At 44.0% G+C, this 24,694-nt stretch overlaps 1 protein-coding gene across 3 annotated transcripts in view; it reads left to right on the forward strand.

The window, feature by feature from the left end:
* LOC121008186 (ras-related protein Rab-5B-like) overlaps positions 1-24,694 on the forward strand; it is a 75,908-nt gene that overhangs the window by 21,672 nt on the left and 29,542 nt on the right. For all 3 annotated transcript variants that reach the window (XM_040440587.1, XM_040440586.1, XM_040440588.1), the window contains exon 3: positions 16,580-16,731. In XM_040440587.1, the coding sequence (XP_040296521.1) occupies positions 16,580-16,731 (152 nt within the window). The remainder of the gene's footprint in view (positions 1-16,579; positions 16,732-24,694) is intronic.

Genomic DNA, 24,694 nt, shown 5'->3' on the forward strand with positions numbered 1-24,694 from the left:
GACTGGTCTGTAATATACGGGCACTGGCCGTTTGCACTCCGTGGTGTGGATGCGGACCCATTGACTTGAACGGGTCAGTGATCCACAAGATATGGCCAAAGATAGGACATGTCCCATCTTTTGCGGAACAGAGGCATGGATCGGAAGCACTATGAAGCGCTATGTGTGCTTTTGGGTCCGTGCCACCGCACCAAAATAGATAAGACATGTCCTATCTTTTTACTGTATTTTGTGGATCGCAGACTCATTCAAATCAGTGGGTCCACCTCCGCACCATGGAGTGCACACGGCCAGTTCCGTGCATTGCTTAGACTTTTCCTGCCGTTCATCAGCGTAGTGAGCACCGTGAATGGCACAGGCAGCGCAGCGATGCTACTGCTGCCTGAAACAACCAATAACAAAGCTCCTTACAGGCGCTGCTTCTCCTCGCTGCTTCTCCTCACTGCTGAGCGCGATGCTGCAGATGGCCTCAATAGAAAGTCTATGGGACCGTCTTCAGTACTGCACTCAGCAGTGAGGAGAAGCGGCTGAACGCTTCAGACTCCTGGTTATAGAGGGAGGGGGGCCCATGCTGTGGCAGCAGAGCACCAAAAATAATACAACTACAGTCAGGTCCATAAATATTGGGACATCGACACAATTCTAACATTTTTGGCTCTATACACCACCACAATGGATTTGAAATGAAACGAACAAGATGTGCTTTAACTGCAGACTGTCAGCTTTAATTTGAGGGTATTTACATCCAAATCAGGTGAACGGTGTAGGAATTACAACAGTTTGCATATGTGCCTCCCACTTGTTAAGGGACCAAAAGTAATGGGACAGAATAATAATCATAAATCAAACTTTCACTTTTTAATACTTGGTTGCAAACAGTGTTCCCTCTAAGCCTTCGCAGCTGCTGAGCGGGGTCGGCTCAGAGCTGGGCACAGCGCCATCAAATGTGGGCGATAGGAAAACCTAAGATAATTGTCACTTCAAAGAGCATACAAACCTCTGCGCCATCCCATACAATACAGTATAACCCCTGCACCATCCCGTACAATATACAGTATAGTCCTCTCTGTTATCACTGGACATTGCTCTCCATATATAAACCATACAGGGAAAAAAAATCTTTGTTCCAGAGAACTTACATAGAAAAACTAATAACCAAGAGGATAAACAAAACCCAGTTTCTGACCCTTATGTTAAAACATAACTTTCATTTGATTGCTTTAATACCTAAAGGAAAAAATAATTAAAAAAAGCTGCTGTTTCTCTAGATGACCTTATGTTAATAGTAGTGGTAATAGAGTCTCAAAGGTCTATAAAAGCAGCTACACTATTTTTACAAAGCATTGAAACTCTATTAACACTACTATCAACATAAGGTCATCTAGAGAAACCGTAGGTTTTTTTTTTTTTTTTTTTTTTCTCTTTAGGTGTTAAAACATAACTTTAATTAGATTGCTCTAACACCTAAATGGGAAAAATAAGAATTTTAAAAACCTGCTTTTTCTAGTCTAGATGACCTTATGTTAATAGTTAATAGTAGTGTTAATAGAGTCTCAAAGGTCTGTAAAAATAGTGTAGCTGCTTTTATAGACCATTGAGACTCTATTACCACTACCATAAACATAAGGTCATCTAGAGAAACAGCAGGTTTTTAAAATAATTTGGGGGATCTGTGGATGACACATTGTTATGGGAGATCTGTGGATGACACATTGTTATGGGGGACCTGTGGATAACACACACTGTTATGGGGGACATTATACAGGGGTAATATAACTGAGGGGTATCAGGTAAATTATACAGGGGGTAATATAACTAAGGGGTATCAGGGTACACTATACAGGGGTAATATAAGTTATATTACCCCTGTATAATAATGTCCCCTGATACCCCTTAGTTATATTACCCCTGTATAATAATGTACACTGATACCCCTTAGTTATGTTACCCCGCCCTGTATATTTTAACCTGATACCCCTCAGTTTTATTATATAACTGAGGGGTATCAGGGTACATTATACAGGGGGTAATATAACTAAGGGGTATCAGGGTACACTATACAGGGGTAATATAACTGAGGAGGGCTATCAAGGACATTATACAGGGGTAATATAAGTTATATTACCTCTGTATAATGTCCCCTGATAGCCCTCCTAAGTTATATTACCCCTGTATAATAATGTCCCCTGATACCCCTTAGTTATATTACCCCTGTATAATAATGTACACTGATACCCCTTAGTTATATTACCCCGCCCTGTATATTTTAACCTGATACCCCTCAGTTATATTATATAACTGAGGGGTATCAGGGTACATTATACAGGGGTAATATAAGTGAGGAGGGCTATCAGGGACATAATACAGGGGTGAGGGGTAAGATAAGTTATATTACCCCTGTATAATGTCTGATAGTAGCCTAGCCCTCCTCAGTTATATTACCCCTCATGTACCCTGATACCCCTAGTTATATTACCCCCTGTATAATTTACCCTGATACCCCTCAGATATATTATATAACTGAGGGGTATCAAGGTAATACAGGGGACAACAGAGGATTCGTAGCACTGTGGGACAGGGGGGGGTACATACATCTTTTTTTATATGCCCTCACCTCACCAGCTAGCAGGCGGCCAGGCGCGCAGGGTACTCAGATGTAGCGTGACGTGACGTGACCTCAGCCTGCGCCGCATAGCACGCACTCCCTCTCTGCCTCCGGCGGGTCCAAAACTCCGCCCCCCTATTTGAATACTAGCCACCGCCCACCGGCAGCCCACAGCCAGGTATTGTAAATGAACTGACCGTGCGGTGGGCGGCGTCAGCCAGCAAAACAGACAGGGGAATCAGCTGTGGCCCGGCACAGCTGAGTGAGCGGGCATTATAAAATTGTGAGCGGGGCCACAATAATTGCTGCGCGGCCGCCCACCCGCGCAGCTTAGAGGGAACACTGGTTGCAAATCCTTTGCAGTCAATTACAGCCTGAAGTCTGGAACGCATAGACATCACCAGACACTGGGTTTCATCCCTGGTGATGCTCTGCCAGGTCTCTACTGCAACTGTCTTCAGTTCCTGCTTGTTCTTGGGGCATTTTCCCTTCAGTTTTGTCTTCAGCAAGTGAAATGCATGCTCAATCGGATTCAGGTCAGGTGATTGACTTGGCCATTGCATAACATTCCACTTCTTTCCCTTAAAAAACTCTTTGGTTGCTTTTGCAGTATGCTCTGGGTCATTGTCCATCTGCACTGTGAAGCGCCGTCCAATGAGTTCTGAAGCGTTTTGCTGAATATGAGCAGAAAATATTGCCCGAAACACTTCAGAATTCATCCTGCTGTTTTTGTCAGCAGTCACATCATCAATAAATAAAAGAGAAGCAGTTCCATTGGCAGCCATACATGCCCACGCCATGACACTACCACCACCATGCTTCACTGATGCGGTGCTATGCTTAGGATCATGAGCAGTTCCTTTCCTTCTCCATACTCCTCTCTTCCCATTACTCTGGTACAAGTTGATCTTGGTCTCATCTGTCCATAGGATGTTGTTCCAGAACTGTGAAGGCTTTTTTAGATGTCATTTGGCAAACTCTAATCTGGCCTTCCTGTTTTTGAGGCTCACCAATGGTTTACATTTTGTGGTGAACCCTCTGTATTCACTCTGGTGAAGTCTTCTCTTGATTGTTGACTTTGACACACATACACCTACCTCCTGGAGAGTGTTCTTGATCTGGCCAACTGTTGTGAAGGGTGTTTTCTTCACCAGGAAAATAATTCTTCCACCACAGTTGTTTTCCATGGTCTTCTGGGTCTTTTGGTGTTGCTGAGCTCACCGATGCGTTCCTTCTTTTTAAGAATGTTCCAAACAGTTGTTTTGGCCACGCCTAATGTTTTTTTATCTCTCTGATGGGTTTGTTTTGTTTTTTCAGCCTAATAATGGCTTGCTTCACTGATAGTGACAGCTCTTTGGATCTCATCTTGAGAGTTGACAGCAACAGATTCCAAATGCAAATAGCACACTTGAAATGAACTCTAGACCTTTTATCTGCTCATTGTAATTGGGATAATGAGGTAATAACACACACCTGACCATCGAACAGCTGAGAAGCCAATTGTCCCATTACTTTTGGTCCCTTAACAAGTGGGAGGCACATATGCAAACTGTTGTAATTTCTACACCGTTCAACTGATTTGGATGTAAATACCCTCAAATTAAAGCTGACAGTCTGCAGTTAAAGCACATCTTGTTCGTTTCATTTCAAATCCATTGTGGTGGTGTATAGAGCCAAAAATGTTAGGATTCTGTCGATGTCCCAATATTTATGGACCTGACTGTGTATGGGTGGCTTATTACAGCACCATGCAACCCTCCAGGTGTACAGAGTGGTATGAGGGTACGACCACATGGAGCGGCCATGATACGGTTGGGCTGCGGCTTTGCTGTTGTCAAATACTGCATGGCCTTTAACAATGAAGACCGCCTATGCAGTGAGGTCTTCATTAGTTAACTGTAACAAAGCTTGGGGGCTTATTGACCGCAGCCCAACTGTATCACGGCTGCTCCGTGTGGCTGTACACTTAAAGCACCCACAAACTTCCAATAAGTCCTTCAGCATGAGGCCTCATGCTGCCAGCTAAACTCCCTGATGGATAGCCAGTCGGGAGTCCGTCTGATGACTCGTTTCCATCTCATGTCTGTGGCCAGCTGTACATATGACAATTCACATAATGAGATTTCTTGTGCTGCACTTTTTTCCACCAAAAAAAATAAATAAATATATATATATATATATATATATATATATATATATATATATATATATAAATTTTTTTTTTTTTTTACCAACACTTCAGCACAGTCTCCTTACCAAACTCAACACACAATCTTCCAGCTCTTCCCCATACTTTATCACTTAGCAATAGTATCCTGCTGTGCATTCGCTTTCCCCACAGGAGCTTACTGACGGGAGGGCACGTTCACACCGCCACTACTTATTTCTGTTGTTGTGCTCTGTTAGATGAGCAGAACAAAACAATAACGGACGTGCTGGATCGGGCACCTGTCAGGAACGGAGCTGGGCAGACTCCATTGGCTGTAATGAACTCCGTTCAGGATCTTGTCTTTTTAACAGGCAAACGTATTATGTATTTGTATAACTGAAACTTTCGTACTCCTCCTCGGGTAAAAAATAATTCTCAAGAATGGTAAGGCTACTTTCACACTAGCGTTCGGGGCTCCGCTTGTGAGTTCCGTTTGAAGGCTCTCACAAGTGGCCCCGAACGGATCCGTCCAGCCCTAATGCATTCTGAGTGGATGCGGATCCGCTCAGAATGCATCAGTCTGGCACCGTTTGTCCTCCGCTCCGCTCAGCAAGCGGACACCTGAACGCAGCTTGCAGCGTTCAGGTGTCCGCCTGGCCGTGCGGAGGCAAACGGATCCGTCCAGACTTACAATGTAAGTCAATGGGGACGGATCCGTTTGAAGTTGACACAGTATGGCTCAATTTTCAAACGGATCCGTCCCCCATTGACTTTCAATGTAAAGTCAAAACGGATCCGTTTGGATTATCATGAACAAAAAAAAAAAAAAAAATTTTTTTTTTTTTTTTTTTTTTTTGTTCATGCTAATGCAAACGGATTCGTTCTGAACGGATGCAAGCGTTTGCATTATAGGAGCGGATCCGTCTGTGCAGACACCAGACGGATCCGCTCCTAACGCAAGTGTGAAAGTAGCCTAAGAGGAGTATTTTTACTCTAGCGGAAAAAATTAGTTCAACCTCTGTTTACATGCAATGCTTCATGGGGAAAAAAGTATGCATATTGCCTCATGCTCATCTGTAGATGGCATCAGTAGCTTATATACGTTTGGAAGCTTTTATTTTTGTCACTCCTGTGCCTGGAGCTGCCCTTCTGAAGCCTATTTCACCTTCTCATCAGCAAAGGATCGTGGGAAACTTTAGCTGAGATGTCACCTCTGTTGCAAAACATCACATGCTCAGAGTCAGGAATAAGCTTGGCAGATGTCCCGATTGCAGACAAGGGCGGCTGTGTTCACCGCCCCATTGAAGCTTTGTACTTTGCAGTCCTCACTCTCCTTCTACAGAGTATGTTATTTGCCAATCTCTTGCAATATAACTGAAAAGTACTCGCCAGCAGAATTGCAAAATCTCAGACGATACATGGTGTGCTTTGTTTTATTATAACTAAAATGACTAAAAATGCACAACTCTTATATTCTGGGAGACATGCGGCTAGTGTAGTGACCATATGGGCTGTCACATCAGCTTTTGAGGACCCTAAAAGTCACTTAAGGCTACATTGTTCTACAAGGTGACAAGTCTGTAATGTATGCTATTATCTGTTGTCCTACCTGTGTGTAGGACTGCCAGTTCTTTGGTTCTGGACTAGGAAGCTCAGGATGAACAAACTCCGATAAGACTAATGCTGGTGTACTTGGCAGATGATGAATTTATGACATGGGGAGTTCCTTTAGGTGTACTTAAACACAGGACAGTATTCGTGCGGCAGAGAGACTATTGTGGTCCGTGGCTAATCCACTTGTAAATGTGTAGGAGCTTAGATTTATCTTAAAGGGTTTCTACAACCAGAATTACTGTTATGTAGCTGACTGATATAGCTATGCGCTAATGTCAGCACTACAGAACAGTATGTTTGTTACATTTCTCCCTGCAGCTGTTTTTGTAAAAAAAAGCACTTTTGTTACATGCTAATGAGCCTCTAGGTGCTATGTGGGCGTAAAATCAGCACCTAGAGGCTCCATCTACTTACCCTTTATCCCGCCCAGGTCCCCTGTTCTGCCCACCCCGCTCCTCTTGATTGATGTGATGGTTTGCAGCAGTGTTGACGAAATCCTGCGCCTGCGCCGTTCACTTCTGTCTTCGGCGCAGTGAGTGAAGGCCGCTCTCCTGGTGCCGGCTTCCTCACTGTGACGTAGTCGGCGCAGGCGCAGTGAGGAATCCAGCACCAGGAGCGCATCATTCACTCACTGCGCCTGCGCCGAATACAGAAGTGAACGGCGCGGGATTTTGTCAACGCTGCTGCGAACCGTCACATCAATTAAGAGGAGCGGGCACAACAGGGGACCTGGGCGGTATAAAGGGTGAGTAGACGGAGCCTCTAGTTGCTCATTAGCATAGGTAAAAAACATACTGTTATGTAGTGCTGACATTAGAGCATCACTCAGCTACATAACAGTATTCCTGGTGGTAGAAACCGTTTAACCCCTTAAGGACACAGCCTTTTTACACCTTAGGACCAGGCCATTTTTTGAAAATCTGACCAGAGTCCCTTTAAGTGCTGATAACTTTAAAACGCTTTGACTTATCCAGGCCGTTCTGAGATTGTTTTTTCGTCACATATTGTACTTCATGACACTGGTAAAATGAAGTCAAAAAAATTATTTTTTTTGCACCAAAAAATACCTAATTTAACAAAAAATTTGGAAAAATTTGCAAATTTCAAAGTTTCAGTTTCTCTACTTCTGTAATACATAGTAATACCCCCAAAAATTGTGATGACTTTACATTCCCCATATGTCTACTTCATGTTAGAATTGATTTGGGAATGATATTTTATTTTTTGGGGATGTTATAAGGCTTAGAAGTTTAGAAGCAAATCTTGAAATTTTTCAGAAATTTACAAAAACTCAATTTTTAGGGACCCGTTCAGGTCTCAAGTCACTTTGCGAGGCTTACATTATAGAAACCACCCAAAAATGACCCCATCTAAGAAACTACACCCCTCAAGGTATTCAAAACTGATTTTGCATACGTTGTTAACCCTTTAGGTGTTGCACAAGAGTTATTGGCAAATGGGGAGGAAATTTGAGAATTTCATTTTTTTGTCTAATTTTTCATTTTAACCCATTTTTTCCACTAACAAATCAAGGGTTAACAGCCAAACAAGACTGTATCTTTATTGCCCTGACTCTGCCGTTTACAGAAACACCCAATATGTGGCCGTAAACTACTGTACGGCCACACAGCGGGGCGTAGAGTGAAAGGTGCGCCGTATGGTTTTTGGAGGGCTGATTTTTATGGACTGGTTTATTTACACCATGTCCCATTTGAAGCCCCCTGATGCACCCCTAGAGGAGAAACTCCCTAAAAGTGACCCCATCTAAGAAACTACACCCCTCAAGCTATTCAAAACTGATTTTACATACATCGTTAACCCTTTAGGTGTTGCACAGGAGTTATTGGCAAATGGCGATGAAATTTGAGAATTTCATTTTTTTGCCTAATTTTCCATTTTAACCCATTTTTTCCACTAACAAAGCAAGGGTTAACAGCCAAACAAGACTGTATCTTTATTGCCCTGACTCTGCTGTTTACAGAAACACCCCATATGTGGCCGTAAACTACTGTACGGGCACACAGCGGGGCGTAGAGTGAAAGGTGCGCCGTTTGGTTTTTGGAGGGCTGATTTTGCTGGACTGTTTTTTTGGCACCATGTCCCATTTGAAGCCCCCCTGATGCACCCCTGGAGTAGAAACTCCATAAAAGTGACCCCATCTAAGAAACTACACCCCTCAAGGTATTCAAAACTGATTTTACAAACTTTGTTAACCCTTTAGGTGTTGCACAAGATTTAATGGAAAATAGAGATACAATTTCAAAATTTCACTTTTTTGGCAGATTTTCCATTTTAATATTTTTTTTCCAGTTACAAAGCAAGGGTTAACAGCCAAACAAAACTCATTATTTATGGCCCTGATTCTGTAGTTTACAGAAACACCCCATATGTGGTCGTAAACTGCTGTACGGGCACACGGCAGGGCGCAGAAGGAAAGGAACGCCATACGGTTTTTGGAAGGCAGATTTTGCTGGACAGTTTTTTTTTACACCATGTCCCATTTGAAGCCCCCCTGATGCACCCCTAGAGTAGAAACTCCAAAAAAGTGACCCCATTTTAGAGACTACGGGATAGGGTGGCAGTTTTGTTGGTACTAGTTTAGGGTACATATGATTTTTGGTTGCTCTATATTACACTTTTTGTGCGGCAAGGTAACAAGAAATAGATTTTTTGGCACGTTTTTATTTTTTGTTATTGACAACATTCATCTGACAGGTTAGATCATGTGGTAATTTTATAGAGCAGGTTGTCACGGACGTGGCGATACCTAATATGTATACTATTTTTTTTTATTTATGTAAGTTTTACACAATGATTTCATTTTTAAAACAAAAAAAATGTTTTAGTGTCTCCATAGTCTAAGAGCCATAGTTTTTTCAGTTTTTGGGCGATTATCTTAAGTAGGGTCTCATTTTTTGCGGGATGAAATGACGGTTTGATTGGCATCTATTTTGGGGTGCATATGACTTTTTGATTGCTTGCTATTACACTTTTTGTGACGTAAGATGACAAAAAATGGCTTTTTTTACACCGTTTTTATTTTAATTTTTTTACGGTGGTCATCTGAGGGGTTAGATCATGTGATATTTTTATAGAGCCGGTCGATACGGACGCGGCGATACCTAATATGTATACTTTTTTTTTTATTTATGTTTTACACAATGATTTCATTTTTGAAACAAAAAAAATCATGTTTTAGTGTTTCCATAGTCTAAGAGCCATAGTTTTTTCAGTTTTTGGGCGATTATCTTGGGTAGGGTATGATTTTTGCGGGATGAGATGACGGTTTGATTGGTACTATTTTGGCGTACATGCGACTTTTTTGATCACTTTTATTACCTTTTTTGGGAAGTAAGGTGGGCAAAATTTCAATTTCATCATAGTTTTTTATTTTTTATTTTTATGGCGTTCACCGTTCGGGTAAAGTAACATAACCGTTTTATAGATCAGGTCGTTACGGACGCGGCGATACCAAACATGTGTAGGGAATTTTATTTTTTTCATTTTTAATCAGTGATAAATGTGTTTTTTGATTTTTTCCTTTTTTTTTACTTTTTTTAACTTTTTTTTTGACCCAGACCCACTTGGTTCTTGAAGATCCAGTGGGTCTGATGTCTGTATAATACAGTACAGTACAATATATTTTGTTCTGTACTGTATTTTACTTACACTGAACAGATCTATGCTTTCAGCACAGATCTGTTCAGCACCATGGACAGCAGGACGCCTGAGAGGCGTCCTGTTGCCATGGGAACCTTCCCCGTCTGCTCAGAACTGCGCAGACGGGGAAGGGTAAGCACAGGGCTGAGGGGGGCTCTCTGGGGGCTCTCTCCCTCTCCCATCGGGGGGCTGCAAAGGCACAGCAGCCCCCCGATGGGAGAGGGAGGGAGCTCCCTGCGCTGTTAACCTTTTCCATACAGCGGTCCGTACGGACCGCTGTATGGAAAGGGTTAACGGCTGACATCGCATCGCAGATGTCAGCCGTTTATACCAGGGTGCCAGCAATGTGCTGGCACCCTGGTATACCCACTAGAAACCAACGATTATACAAGGGGAGGCGGGCGGGGGATCGCGATCCCGCCTGCCGCACCGCCCGCCTCCCGCACCGCCCGCACTGCCCGCAACCCTCCCCCTGCACCTCCCACCGGGCTAAAATCACTCGGGGGGTGCAGGGGGAGGGATACAGATCTATTTTAGGAATACTAAAGTTTCTGATCCCCGCGGTCAGGGACCGCAGGGATCAGAAACTGCAGAAATCGCAGCAAACCGCAGGTCTGAATTGATCGCCGACATGGGGGGGTCACGGGACCCCCCCGCGCATTTAGCCTAGGTGCCTGCTCGATGATTTGAGCAGGCACCGGGTTCCGATCACTGCCGGCCGGGCGGCAGTGATCGGAACAACACATGACGTACCGGTACGTCATGTGTCCTTAAGTACCAGGACATCATGACGTACCGGTACGTCATGTGTCCTTAAGAGGTTAAAGGCTATGTACACCTTTTTGGAGGTAATTTTTTCCTATTGCATTGTACTCTTTTTGAGCTAAATATCATTTTTTAAATTGGTCTTTATAACAGATATGGAGCCTTTTTTTTCTGTACAGCGCTGAGATTCTTTAACGGAGGAATCTGAATTATCTCTCTGGTCCGTCACCCAGCTAATCTGATGGCTCCTTATCTCTGCTCTGACATTATAAACACTTATTATAGTTCAGTGCTTATCTTACTGATACGAATGTGGATTAAATAAGTATTTATGACCTTTTTAGTAATTTTAGAGGTGAGGTTTATTAGATGATCTCACAAAGTGAAAAGTACACACAGCTAGACAAACAGTTCACTCTTTGTGACAGAACTGGTCAATATTTTTAATAAAGACCAATTGGAAAAACTATTTTTAGCCCAAAATGCGTGAAATGCAATGATAAAAAAAAAGGTATGCTTAGCCTTTAAAACCAGTCTTGTTACAGGTGCCATTAAAAACAGGCAGTGGGGGGAGTTTATCAGAGACCAAATTTCAGAATTCAAATAGAAATAATAGGACTTTGTGACTTTTCTTGGATTTATTGGTGCAAAAGTTTAGCTTTTTTCACACCACTCCATTTTTGGGAAGTGGGTGTGGTTAGCCTCTCACACTGATTTAAAGGGACATTCCATTTATTTCAAGTTATCCCCTAACCACAGGATAGAGAAAAACCATTAGATCGCTAAGGTCTGGCCACTGGGAGTCTGGGACCCCCACCAATCATGAAAGCAGAGACATGTATGCACACTGCCACTCTGTTAATCTCTGTGGGACCACCAGACATAGTCAAGCACGGGGGCATTGCCATTACACTTAGAGGCTCAGATGTCTCTGCAACTATTGCACCCTCTCCACTTTGACAGGACCAGGCAATGAAAACGTGATTACACCTGACCCTGTCAATCAAAGTGCAGGGGTTACAGCAGTTGCAGAGAGAGCAGAACCTCTAGGTGTAACAGCAACGCCCCCGTTGCTCCTAAAGTCTCATTTGCATATATTAAAACACCATTTTTCTTAGCAATATGGGCACATATGAACATGGGACCAACACAGATGCCTTCAGCTGCCAAGAGTTTACAGATAAACTGGTGTACAAGCTTAGTAACACATTTATTATGTGTAAGACACTTTTTGGTTCACACTCGTGAATAGGACATAGCTTACAATGTTCCAGTATGTACCAAAATTGAGGACATAAAGTAAGCCGACCTATAGATGATGTAAAGTAAGACAAGTGTTTAAAAGTTCCTATTGAAATTTGAAGTCTGTATTAGACAGTTCGTAGTAACACTCATTAGCGATGATCTGGCAGTGTAATACTGCCGCCGATTACCCGATGAACGAGCATCGTGCAATCCCAATCTTTCAACAGATTTAAAAATCATTGTTTGCCAGAGGCAGATGGTGGTGTCTTCCTTCCCGACTATCGCCTGCATAATCTGGAGGTCTTATACAGCCTTAAAGGGTTTCTGTCACCAGATTTAACCCTATTAAACTAGCTGATATTAGCGATGTGCTAATGTCAGCTAAATCTAACTAACATATTCCTACTTTTATCTATGCCCCCGTTATGCCAGAAATCTAACCTTTTCCCCTCCCCACGACAGCACCACAGAGAGAGGGATCCACCCCCAGGGACAGGAAACCTACAGAATAAAAAGGTGGAGCCTCTCTACCCTACAGTGGTTTCCTGTCCCTGGAGTGGGAGACCTACAGTTTTTCCCTTTTAGGTTTGTCTTACCGTCGGTCTATGATTCCTAGGGGGAATAACGCGGGTAGAAGACCAGTCAGAGATAAAGACCAGAGATTCGGATCCAAGAATTTGGGAGGGAGAGGATTCCTATTTGGAAACTCTTCCTCTACAAATAAGAAACTACCTCAACAATGACGCCAGGCCAAAAATGGGAGGAAGGCTAAAATTCTTCCTGTCAGCCTGGGAAAAAAATTGAGGGGCCTTGGGTCTTAGATGTCATTCGTTCAGGTCTAAAACCAGAATTCCTTTCCTTGCCGCCGCAAAGATTCGTTACTACAAAAAACATTTGTGTAAAAGGCTGTTTCCCCATAATAAAGGAAGTATTAGACCTTATAGAGAAAGATGTCCTGATTCCTGTTCCCCTAGAAGAGCAATTCGAAGGCTATTTTTCCCATCTTTTTCTAGTTCCAAAGCCAGACGGTTCTCACAGGACAATCGTCAATCTGAGGGATTTGAACAAATTTCTGGTGTACAAAAAGTTCAAAATAGAGACAATGAGAAATACAGTCCAGCTTCTTTTCCCTCATTAATTCATAGCAGTAATTAGATTTAAAAGATGCCTATTTTCATATTCCTATGCACCAGGAATTTCAGAAATGCCTCAGGGTGGCGATTCCGATGGAGGGTCACATTCGACAATATCAGTTCCAGGCATTGCCCTTTGGCCTGTCCATGGCCCCAAGGATATTCACAAAGGTGGTAGCAGAGATGGTTTCATTCATAAGGATCAAGAACGTGTTGATATCGCCTGCATAATCTGGAACATACCTGGACGATTTTTTGATCATAGCTGATTCCCGGCTCAACTGAAAGAGGGACGTTCAGATGGTCGTGCAGACCAAATCCAAATTAAAACCGGTAAAAAAAACTGAGGTTTCTGGGCCTGGTTTTGAATTCAGAAACACAGAAGGTATATCTTCCAGAAAAGAAAATTTCTCAAATTTGGAGTCAAATCAAGTCACTTTCCTCCACCTCTCTGACTCTTCGGAAGGCAATGTCTGTTCTGGGGTCTCTAGTTTCTTGCATCCCTGCGGTGGAGTGGGCACAACTTCACTCCCGCCAGTTGCAGTCAGAGATTTTAACAGCCTTCAAAAAATACAAGGGGGCATTGGATGTCAGAATAAAAATTTCAAATACAACAGTTAATACTCTATCCTGGTGACTGGACAAGGACAATCTAATTCAGGGAATCCCTTGGTCCTATACAGATCCTATTGTCCTGACCACGGATGCAAGCCTGGGTCTATGGTCTCTAAGTCGGAGATTGTTCTCTTCCAATCGGAAAGAATTAGTGGCGGTAAGACTGGCCGTGAAGGCTTCTCAGTCCCTTCTAGGCTCGGGTCACGTGAGGATTCTCTCAGACAATCAGGTGACCGTGGCATATTTGAATCATCAGGGGGGAACAAGATCGATAACCCTGGGGTGGGAAGCAAGAAGATTGCTCGGAATGTTAGAAAAACAAGTTAGTCATGTATCAGCTTTAGATATAAAAGGGAAGCAGAATGTTCACGCAGACTTCCTAAGCAGGTACCCCTGAACAGTTCAATATTTACCATGATCACAAAGTCTTGGGGCATGCCGGTGATAGATCTGTTTGGTTCAAGCCAGAACAAGAAAGTAAACCTATTTTGCTCGCTAAATCCCAGGGAGTTCCCCTATGGGGTGGACGCCTTTCTTCTGAAGTGGAACTTCCCCCTAGCCTATGCCTTTCCCCCCATCCAGTTGCTCCCAGCAGTCCTGAAAAAGATCAAGAAGGACAAAGCAAGGGTTATCCTCATTGCCCCCTTCTGGCCCAAGAGGGAATGTTTTACTCTGCTCCAGACCATGTCGGTATCAGACCCCTGGATTCTACCAGACATCCTGGATCTGCTGTCCCAGGGTCCGTTTTTTCTTCCAGCAGTAAGTGGTCTCCATCTGACTGCTTGGAATTTGAGCGGAACTTATTGATCAGGAAGGGGTTCTCTCAGGAACTCATTGCGACTTTGCTTAAAAGCAGAAAGCCTGTGACTATTCCAATCTATGCTAGAACCTGGAAGAAGTTTATAGATTTTGGTAATCTTAACCCCAAAAATTTACCTTTTCTGTCCCTATTTCCCAGGTCATGGAATTTTTACAGAACGGTCTTTCATTAGGACTGGCAAAAAGTACTCTTAAAGTACAGATCTCTGCCCTGTCGGTACTATTTGAACAAAACTTTGCCTCAAATCCATGGATGATTAGATTTTTTTAAAGCAGTTGATAGGATGACGCCAGTCTCGTCCCCCCGTGGGATCTTAATCTTGTGCTTAATTCCTTAACCAAGGCACCCATTGATTCTTCTAGCATAAAACATCTTACTTATAAAATAGTTTTATTGGTAGCCCTCACCACTGCTAGAATAATAAGCGAGTTGCAGGCCATTTCCATTAATCCTCCCTTCACTAGGGTTCTGGATGACAGTCGTTATTCAACCTGATCCGGCCTTTTTACCCAAAGTGTCCTCTAAATTTCATAGGTCCCAAGAAATAATTCTTCCTTCCTTTTGTGACCATCCTAAAAATTCTAGGGAAATGGAATTTCATACTCTAGATGTCCGGAGATGCTTGTTACAGTATCTCAAAGTTACGGAAGGATGGAGAAAGTCTTGTTTTGTTCTCTCTTTGGGATCAAATAAAGGGCAGAAGGCTACCAAGAGTACCTTGTCTAGGTGGCTTAGACTGGGTATTATACAATCCCCAAGGAGGGTCTGAAGCGTGAATCTGACGCCGTTCAGTGCGGTGAGGAAGCTGGCAGCCTGCAAACATCTTTCCCTCCCCGCACCTGCGCCGAATGCTAAACGGCGCAAGTTTTCACCTGAGCACAGGGCTGGCAGACAAATGCGAGCGCATGAGAAAAATCGGCATGTTTGGTACCCAGTTTGGGTTAGGTGTTCTGTAGATTGTATTATTTTCCCTTATAACATGGTTATAAGGGAAAATAATAGCATTCTGAATACAGAATGCATAGTACAATAGCGCTTGAGGGGTAAAAAAAAATAATAATAATTTAACTCAATCAACTTGATCGCGCAGCCCGGCTTCTCTTCTGTCTTCTTTGCTGTGCACAGGAATAGGACCTTTGATGACGTCACTGTGCTCATCACATGGTCCAATCACATGGTTCATCACCATGGTGAAGGACCATGTGATTGGATCATGTGATGTGACATCACCACAGGTCCTTAGCCGGCAGCTCAACATTACAGAAGAAGACAGAGATCCGCAACTACAAGTCTCGTCAAGTGGACTCGTGAGTTAATTTTTTTTAAATTTTTAACCCCTCCATTACTATTTTACTTTGCATTCTGTATTCAGAATGCTATTATTTTCCCTTATAACCATGTTATAAGGGAAAATAATACAGATCGGGTCCCCAGCCCGATCGTCATCTATCAACCATGTGTGAAAAACGCGGTTGCGTTGCGTGAAAAACACTGCTCGTGTGCACAGCCCCATAGCAATGAATGGGTCAGGATTCAGTGCGGGTGCAATGCGTTCAACTCACGCATTGCACCTGCGCGGAATACTCGCCCGTGTGAAAGGGGCCTAAGGGTACTCGCATTGCCGGCACTATGATAGAAATGCTTTTACTTGTCCGTGGTTGCGGACAAGAATAGGACATGCTCTATCTTTTTGCAGGGCTGCAGAACGGAAGTGCGGATGCGGACAGCACATGGTTGTGCTGTCCGCATCTTTTGTGGCCCCATTAAAATGAATGGGTCCGCACCCGTTCCACAAAATTGTGGAACGGATGCGAACCCATTCATGTGGACGTGTGAATAGACCCTTAGTCTGTGTTCAGACAAGGTATCCATTTATGTGCAAAGTGTTTTTTGTTGCTTATAATTTTAGTAAATTCTGTGATGTATGTCTCCTGCCATGGAACTAACCCAGTTCCCTTCTCCCATGTCACCAGCTGCTTTCTTGGCTCAGTCTGTATGTCTCGATGACACAACGGTGAAATTTGAAATCTGGGACACTGCTGGACAGGAAAGATACCACAGTCTCGCCCCCATGTACTACAGAGGAGCACAGGCAGCCATTGTGGTGTTTGATATCACTAAACCGGTAAGGATCTGCCGCTTTCTAGGCTAGTGATTGCATCTAATTTACGTCCTCGGTTTTCTTCTCAGATCGTCTGTATTGATTTTGGACACCATTCCATGGTTAATATGTAATAATATACTTCATAAAAAGTTGGGTAGTTTTTTTAAATAAATAAATAAATTACATTACTTAGTGTAGATTTTACAGATCTCAAATTTTATTCCAGAGCTGCATTCCCAATTCTGCTGGCTGTTATTGGAAATGGTTAACAACCTTGGGGTCCATTCACACGTCCGCAATTCTGTTCCGCATTCTGCGGAACGGAATTGCGGACCCATTTATTTCTATGGGGCCGCACAATGTGCTGCCCGGATCCAGAAATGCAGACCCGCACTTCCGGGTCCGCAATTCCGTTCCCGAAAAAAAAAAAATAGAACATGTCCTATTCTTGTCCACAATTGTGGACAAGATTGGGCATTTTCTATTAAGTGTCGGCAATGTGCGGTCCGCAAAATGTGAAACGCACATTGCTGGTGTCCGTGTATTGTCGATCCGCAAAACACACACGGACATGTGAATGGACCCTTATTGTCATGCCACCACCCTGGCTTCCTAGCTGAGGTTCTGTAATATGGCGAGGTTTAAGTTTCCCACAGATTGATTACAGTACCTGGCATAAAGACTGTGTGAATTTTTGTCAAGATATTAGGTATTGGGGAAAATTTATCAAACTGGTGTCAAGGAGAACTAGCTTAGTTGCCTATAGCAACCAATCAAATTCCACCTTTTTATTTTTCAAAGGAGCTGTCAAAAATGAAGAGTGGAATCTGATTGGTTGCTATGGTCAACTAAGCCAATTCTGCTTTACCCTAGTTTGATAAATCCCCCCCCCCCCCCCCCCCCATTGAGTTACAAGGAATACTTACAGATTTCAGATCATATGCATTGTGAATGCAGTTCTGGATTATAATGCAGGCTGGCACTTAGGAACAGTACAAAGTAAGTAAATTAAAGGGATATTTCATTATACAAAGCATTTTAAGTTCTAATCAAAATGCATAGGCCCACTCGTCACGTCAAGGTGGCCTCTTTTGCGTGGTTCCCTGCTCTAATTTGGCGCAGTGCCACATGGCGACCACTGCAACACTACACCTGAAGGGAGTACAGCCCAACAACACTCCTGCTATCAGGCTAAGCTCTTTTGGCACTGGGCTAAGTTATTGGATAACAGTTGGACTACTTTCACACTGGCGTTTTGGCTTTCCGTTTGAGATCCGTTCAGGGCTCTCACAAGCGGTCCAAAACGGATCAGTTTTGCCATTAATGCATTCTGAATGGAAAAGGATCCGCTCAGAATGCATCAGTTCAGTCTCCGTTCCGTCTCCATTCTGCTTTGGAGAGGACACCAAAACACTGCTTGCAGCGTTCTGGTGTCCGTCTAATGAAACTGAGCCAAACGTCCCGGCACACAGTGTAAGTCAATGGGGACGGATCCGCTTTCTCTGACATAATCTGGCACAATAGAAAACTGATCCGTCATCCATTGACTTTCAATGGTGATCAAGACGGATCCGTCTTGGCTATGTTAAAGATAATACAGACGGATCCATTCTGAATGGATGCAGACGGTTGTATTATCTGAACAGATCTGTCCATGACGGATCTGCACAAAACGCGAGTCTGAAAGTAGCCTTAGGGTCCATTCACACGTCCGTTTTTTCTTTCCTGATCTGTTCCGTTTTTTGCGGAACAGATCAGGACCAGTTCTGGACCCATTCATTTTCAATGGGTCCTGGAAAAAAATCGGACAGCACAATGTGTGCTGTCCGTTTCCGTTGTTCCGTTCCGCATGTCCGATTAAATATAAAACTTGTCCTATTCTTTTCTGCAAAAATCGGATCCTGGTACAATACAAAGTCAATGGATCCGCAAAAAACGGAAGACATTCGGATGTCATTACGTATGTCATCCGTTTTATGCGGATTCCGTTCCTGGAAATTACATTTTTAATTTTTATTTTTTTTCAAAGAAATCCAAACAACTTTTATTTGCTTTGAGATTTATACATGTTTACGTTTTTTGCGGATCCGCAAAAAACGGATGACATACGGAAACATTTTCAGGAACAACGGATCCGCAAAAAACGGACCGAAAATCGGGATATAGAAAAATACTGACATGTGAATGTAGCCTTAGATTGGTGGGTGTCCTGACGACTCAGATCCCCACCAATCATGAGAACAGAGCCCTGTCCAATTGCCCCTTACCCTGGTTTTTAGCATTATATAGAGCTTGAAGGAATCAACAGGACACATGCTTAAAGAGGTTGGCCACCCTAAGTATATAAAAACCCAAAGTGCCCCAGACAATGGCCACAACCATGAAGTATTTATATCATGTGACATATCGGCTATATATCCTCTTTCTAACCTGTTCACCATGACCCACTTCCCTGGAGGAGCTCCTCAGACCGGCTGTGTGGGAGGAGCAGCGGCACAGTGAAAGTAAAAACCCCAGCATGCATTGCATCAAGCATGTTCAGAGGAGCAGTCACATGACATCCCGGCCGACTTGTTTCCATAGAGACAAGAGCCCCTCAGATAATATCAATAACTGCTGTACAGACATAGCAATAGAAGGAAGGCCCCAGTCCCAGCAGCACACAGGAATATGATGCTAATGGATCATACATATGTTGCTGGGGGTTCATAAACTTGCTGTGGGGCCTAGTCATTTCTAGTTGCACCATTGGATTTAAGCCATGAACAGAATGAATAGAGTGGGGGAGTTATCATTTCCCTTGTTTCTGAAAAGTGGCGTTAAAAAACTGTAAACTATGTGTTTGCGACTTTTTAATTGTGCCTTTAAAAAAAAAAAAAGGTGTGCCAATGGCCAGGAGGGGGCGTGACCAGTCGCCTCAACAAACTTATGTTAATTTTTGCCAGTTTTCTGACTCAAATGAAGCCAGAAATCCACGGCAGCTCTGAGCTATGATAGATTTCTGTTTAGGTGCATGGACTGCCATAGGAGGGAGCTGTTGACCGGGGGGACAGACCCTTGGTGCACAAGAACTCTGATGAATACATTTGTACAAATCGATCTGCTCACATAGAGAGGAGCCTCCTGTCTGTCATCACACGACTAAGGCTACTTTCACACTGGCGTTAGCAGGGTCTGGGAGGCTGTTCCCCTGCCGGATCCGTGCCAACGCTAGCCCACGAGTGCCGCCGGAAGTCCGCTCCGGCCCCATTCACATTCACTGATGCCCAGCACGCTACGTTTTTTTTTTCGGCCACCTCTCAGCATGTCTGTTGTGCTGTGGCCGCATCTCCAATCTGTCCCCATTAAAGTGAATGGGGCCGGGGGAAACAGAGGGGGCAGAGCCTACAGTCTGATCAGCCATCACAGCTTCTCCTCAGTCTCCCTTCCTCCTGCAAAAGTTAATTTCAGCTTTTTTTTTAATTTATTTTTTTAACTCTTTTTATTAACAGAAGAGAAATAGCATACATTCCTGTTACATATCATAATACAAACAGATATAAAGATTTTTTTCCCCCCCCAATTACTTTGATCACCCACTGCACTGTTGTGAACCCCTCGCCTCTTGGTTAGCTTTATAGTGTATATTACATTCAGGGGACCCCATCAAACCGACTGTGCCATGGATCCTCGAGCTGTTGATAGAGCTTGTCGCAGTCTCAAGGCTGAGTACTTTATTTCAGCTTTTAACTAGTGTCCCTGCTAAGCCCCTGCCAGCCCTGCACAGCCAGGAGTGCCAGTCACAGAAGGAAGGCACCTCTGATACAAGCAGGGTGCTTTAGGACCCAGACAGCAGCCCACTGCTTCAGGCATGGACGAGGTAGCTCCTCCACGGCATGTGCAGGCATTGAAGAGACGGACAGGAGGGGGGCTGCCAATAGCAAGGAAACCAGGCTAACAGAGTGGCCAACCCCTTTAACATGCTGCCCCATTTGAACAGTGGACACAGGACCCTCTGTTCTTGTGGTCAGTGGGAGTCCCATCAGTCCACTGATCAAACAGTTATTCTCTAGCTACTGAATAGGGGATAACTTATAAATGGCGTACCCCTTTAAATGGGTTTTCTGAGACTTTAGTATTGATGGCTTGTTCTCAGGATAGCTCATCAATATCTGATTAGTGAGTGACATCACGTTCATCAGTCTCATGGCCTATGTGCAGCTCAGTCCTATTTAAGTGAATACAGTATCTTACAAAAGTGAGTACACCCCTAAGGGAAAATGGCCAAATTGTGTCCGATTAGCCATTTTCCCTCCCCGGTGTCATGTGACTCGTTAGTGTTACAAAGTCTCAGGTGGGAATGAGGAGCAGGTGTGGTAAATTTGGTGTTATCGCTCTCACACTCTCTCATACTGGTCACTGGAAGTTCAACATGGCACCTCATGGCAAAGAACTCCCTGAGGATCTGAAAAAAAGAATTGTTGCTCTACTCTACATAAAGATGGCCTAGGATTCTCACTGACCACTAGAACAGTAGTCCCAATTCCTCTGTTCCTCCTCATTGAATGGATGTCAGTTAAGCATGTTCCTTGCTTTTCCATCCAGTGTCTATGGAGCTGACCAAAACAGCGGAAAGGGAAGGATGTGCCTGACTGATGCCCCAGGAACTATCACAGAAACTAGGACTGGAAACTAGGGTAAAGGAGAAGGTCATTCCTAGAACAGCCCTAATCCAAGTCCTGACTACCTATCACTATGAACTGACCTCGATGGTAGGAAAGTTTATACACTAGAACCTAGAGCCCTAACACACCCTGTAGGGCCCTGGTATAGAGACAGGACTTGAGACAACCTATTCCTCTACCAGAAGGATGAACAGGAGTCTCTCTCAGGCCTAGATACAAAAGACAGGGAAATACAACAAACAAAATACATATAGGAAAGATGACACTTAACTTCACGTGGAACAAAGGCAGCGCCAGGAGCTCAACCGAGATCGAACAACCAGCTAGCCCAGAGTCCAAAACTGAAGCTATAATCCGCACCCCCAGAAGGGGTAAGCAGTAATAAATAGGGGACGTTAAATGACTAAACCAACAACACCTGCAAGAGGTGTGGTCATTACCAAAACACAGACACAAATGATCAGATTAACCCATGTGTTGCCAGTCTCTGATCTCCTGGCACCTGTCACAGGAGTGTCCATGACAGATATGCCCCAATTGTCTGATAGGTGCGGGTCTGCACCTACAACGAGAACAGAGCGAGGAAATTAATGGAGGGCGCACTGCGCATGCGCAACCGCCCTCCATTTATTTCAATGGGGCCGATGAAAATAGCCGAGCTGGTTCGGCTATTTCCGTCGGCCCCATAGAAATGAATGGGAGCAGGGGCCGCACGGTGCGCTCCCATTCACTTGTATTGGTGCAGCACTTGGTGGTGGACGGACCCCGGGAAATCCTATCCTGTGGATAGTTGACTAATGTCAGTTGTGGAAAATCCGCTTTAAAGTGTTTTATAATCTTCTCTGGATTTTCCTGCCAGACCCCGCACATGGCCGGATCTGTGGAGGAAAGAACACTTACCTGCTCCCCTCTACTGCATTCCAGCTCCTTTGTTCCCCTTTCGCCCTTGCTTCGCTTTGATCTCCGCATTTGAACATCCTGTGTGACACGCTGCAGCCAATGACTGGCCATATTGGTGACGTGTCCACGTGTGTCATGTCACTGCACCACTGCAGCCACGTGTTCTGCAGGCAGAAAGGCTTCCCGAGGATAAACAACTTTAACAACATACTTTATTTCACCTATTTCCATGACTGAAGTCTGAGACCTTGTCAGGTCCAGGGAAGAATCGGCGCCCGCCCCCTCGTCTGTTCAGGCTGCTTTTGCTTTAATTCAGAATAATCCTGGTTATTTAGTGAACTCTGAGGGTATTTCTGAGCCAGGCGTGGCGGTGAGCTGGAGCATACATACACTCAGTATTTGGGGAGTCACCCAGCAAATATAATTGTCTTCATAGAAACCTGCTTTTTAATGACAGTATAGGTTAACCGTTTAGGGACTGGAAATATCACTATACATATTTCTGTTAGATCGTAAATGCACCATTAATAGTGTTGGTTTTGACACACTAATCAGACAGGGGTTTTCTGGGATTTAAATATTGATGACCTGTCCTCCGGATTGGATATCAATATCTGATTGTGGGAGTCCAACTCCCACCTGATCCGTGGGATCCACCCACGCTGATCAGCTTTTCGAGGGGGCTGTGCTCGGTATTACAGCTCGGTGTCATTCACTAGAGTGGGACTGAGCTGCACAAAGGATGTGTGACCAGTGGACATGATGTCACAGGCCTAGGAAGAGAGCCACGGACTCTTCACACAGCTGAAGAGTCAACCCCCACTGATTCTGTAGTCAACCCCCACTGATTCTGTAGTCAACCCCTACTGATAAGGTAATGATGACCTATCCTGAAGATGGGGGTATGTAGAGGAGATTACAGACCACCCAGCCGCATGTTCACCTCTCTGTGTGGGCCCGTTCGGTCTGTATCTTCCGCTGGCAGCTGCTTCATTAACTGAACTGCACATGCGCCAGCAGCCTGCGCAGGATTTTAGCCGACAGCACGATGACGTCGCTGCTGCTAGGAGGAGGAAAGAAGAAGAGTGGTGAGGAGCGGGCTCATTGCTGATGGGCATGGCTTGGCTCCACAACAGGAACATGTTTTGGGGGTTAGAGAACATAGATTTGGACAGCAAGGCATATTTACATATGGCTATGGCAGGGCTATGCAAACTGTTACAAAGAGTCTACGGTGGAGACAGATTTCCTTGAAGATCCCAGATCAGACCCCTATCTTAATGTCAGACCTTAGACCCCTATCTTAATGTCAGACCCCTGCCCTTCCCCCTAAAATAATATTAAAACTTAATTCAGACCCCAGATGTGCAATCACTTATCAGTGTGGCAATCACTTAAGCACTGTGCATTCTGCGTCAATGACCTGATGCAGCAACACCATCCAGTGTCAGGATATTGCATTTGCACCACCACATACTACGCCTTCTTGATGGCGGACCCAGTACAAAGGCAGACTGCCATGGATTGGATCCAGTAGATGTTGGCTGTTTTTTGGAGGGGTCTGTGCGATACCGCCTCCGCAACTGGGTAAAAAGTATCACCAGGTAAGGAAGGCAAAAAAAATAGAGCGACTCTTAGTAAAACCAGGTTAGTCGACATGTCTGGATTTGCTATGGGCAACAAGGCCAACAATTAGATTTCCTACCCAATCACTCTACCCATGGCAGGACAACAAGTCCCAGCAAGCACCTGCATAGAATAATTATACAGATATCAAACATATAGGGGGGATTTATTAAAGACCTGTATTTTACACCAGTCTTTAAAATCTCCTGTGCTGCCAGAGGATGTGGCTAATTTATGATGAGCGCCTTCTCATCGGCACGGTCACTTGCACTCTCAGCTCATTCTCCACTAGGTATTTACATGTTGCCATCAACCAATCCAAGAAGTGATGACTTTGGTCTTCATCATCACCTTCAATGTCCTCATGCTTGTTTACAGCATGCTGTTTACCTGGTTTATGCTGCATCCTTGAATACAATGGGCTCGTCACCTTTTTGCCCTGTAGGAGCATCATCTTGACTTGTAGATATCCAGGATAGAATTTACCACTAGAAGTAAAAAAATAAAAAAAATGGAAAATAAGTAATGCTCTATTAATGACAAGATGTGGGACATGGGAGTCCATGTAAGACTTCTGAACTTTTATATAAAGTAACATTCTCATCTTCCTGTGATCCTCTAACCCCATATCGTCCTGCTTACCTTATGAATCTGAACCCATCCTCGCTACTGATAGTGTTGAGCCCCACAAATCCGGCTTCGAATTCATAATGTAATACATCAATGCATGCACGAGACTACAGAAGCCTCGTGTTAATCGTTGCCATCTTGAAAGAGCCTCATCGGAGGCAATA

The sequence above is a fragment of the Bufo bufo genome, chromosome 7, assembly GCF_905171765.1.
Source record: "Bufo bufo chromosome 7, aBufBuf1.1, whole genome shotgun sequence".
In the NCBI taxonomy this organism is placed as follows: Eukaryota; Metazoa; Chordata; class Amphibia; order Anura; family Bufonidae; genus Bufo; species Bufo bufo.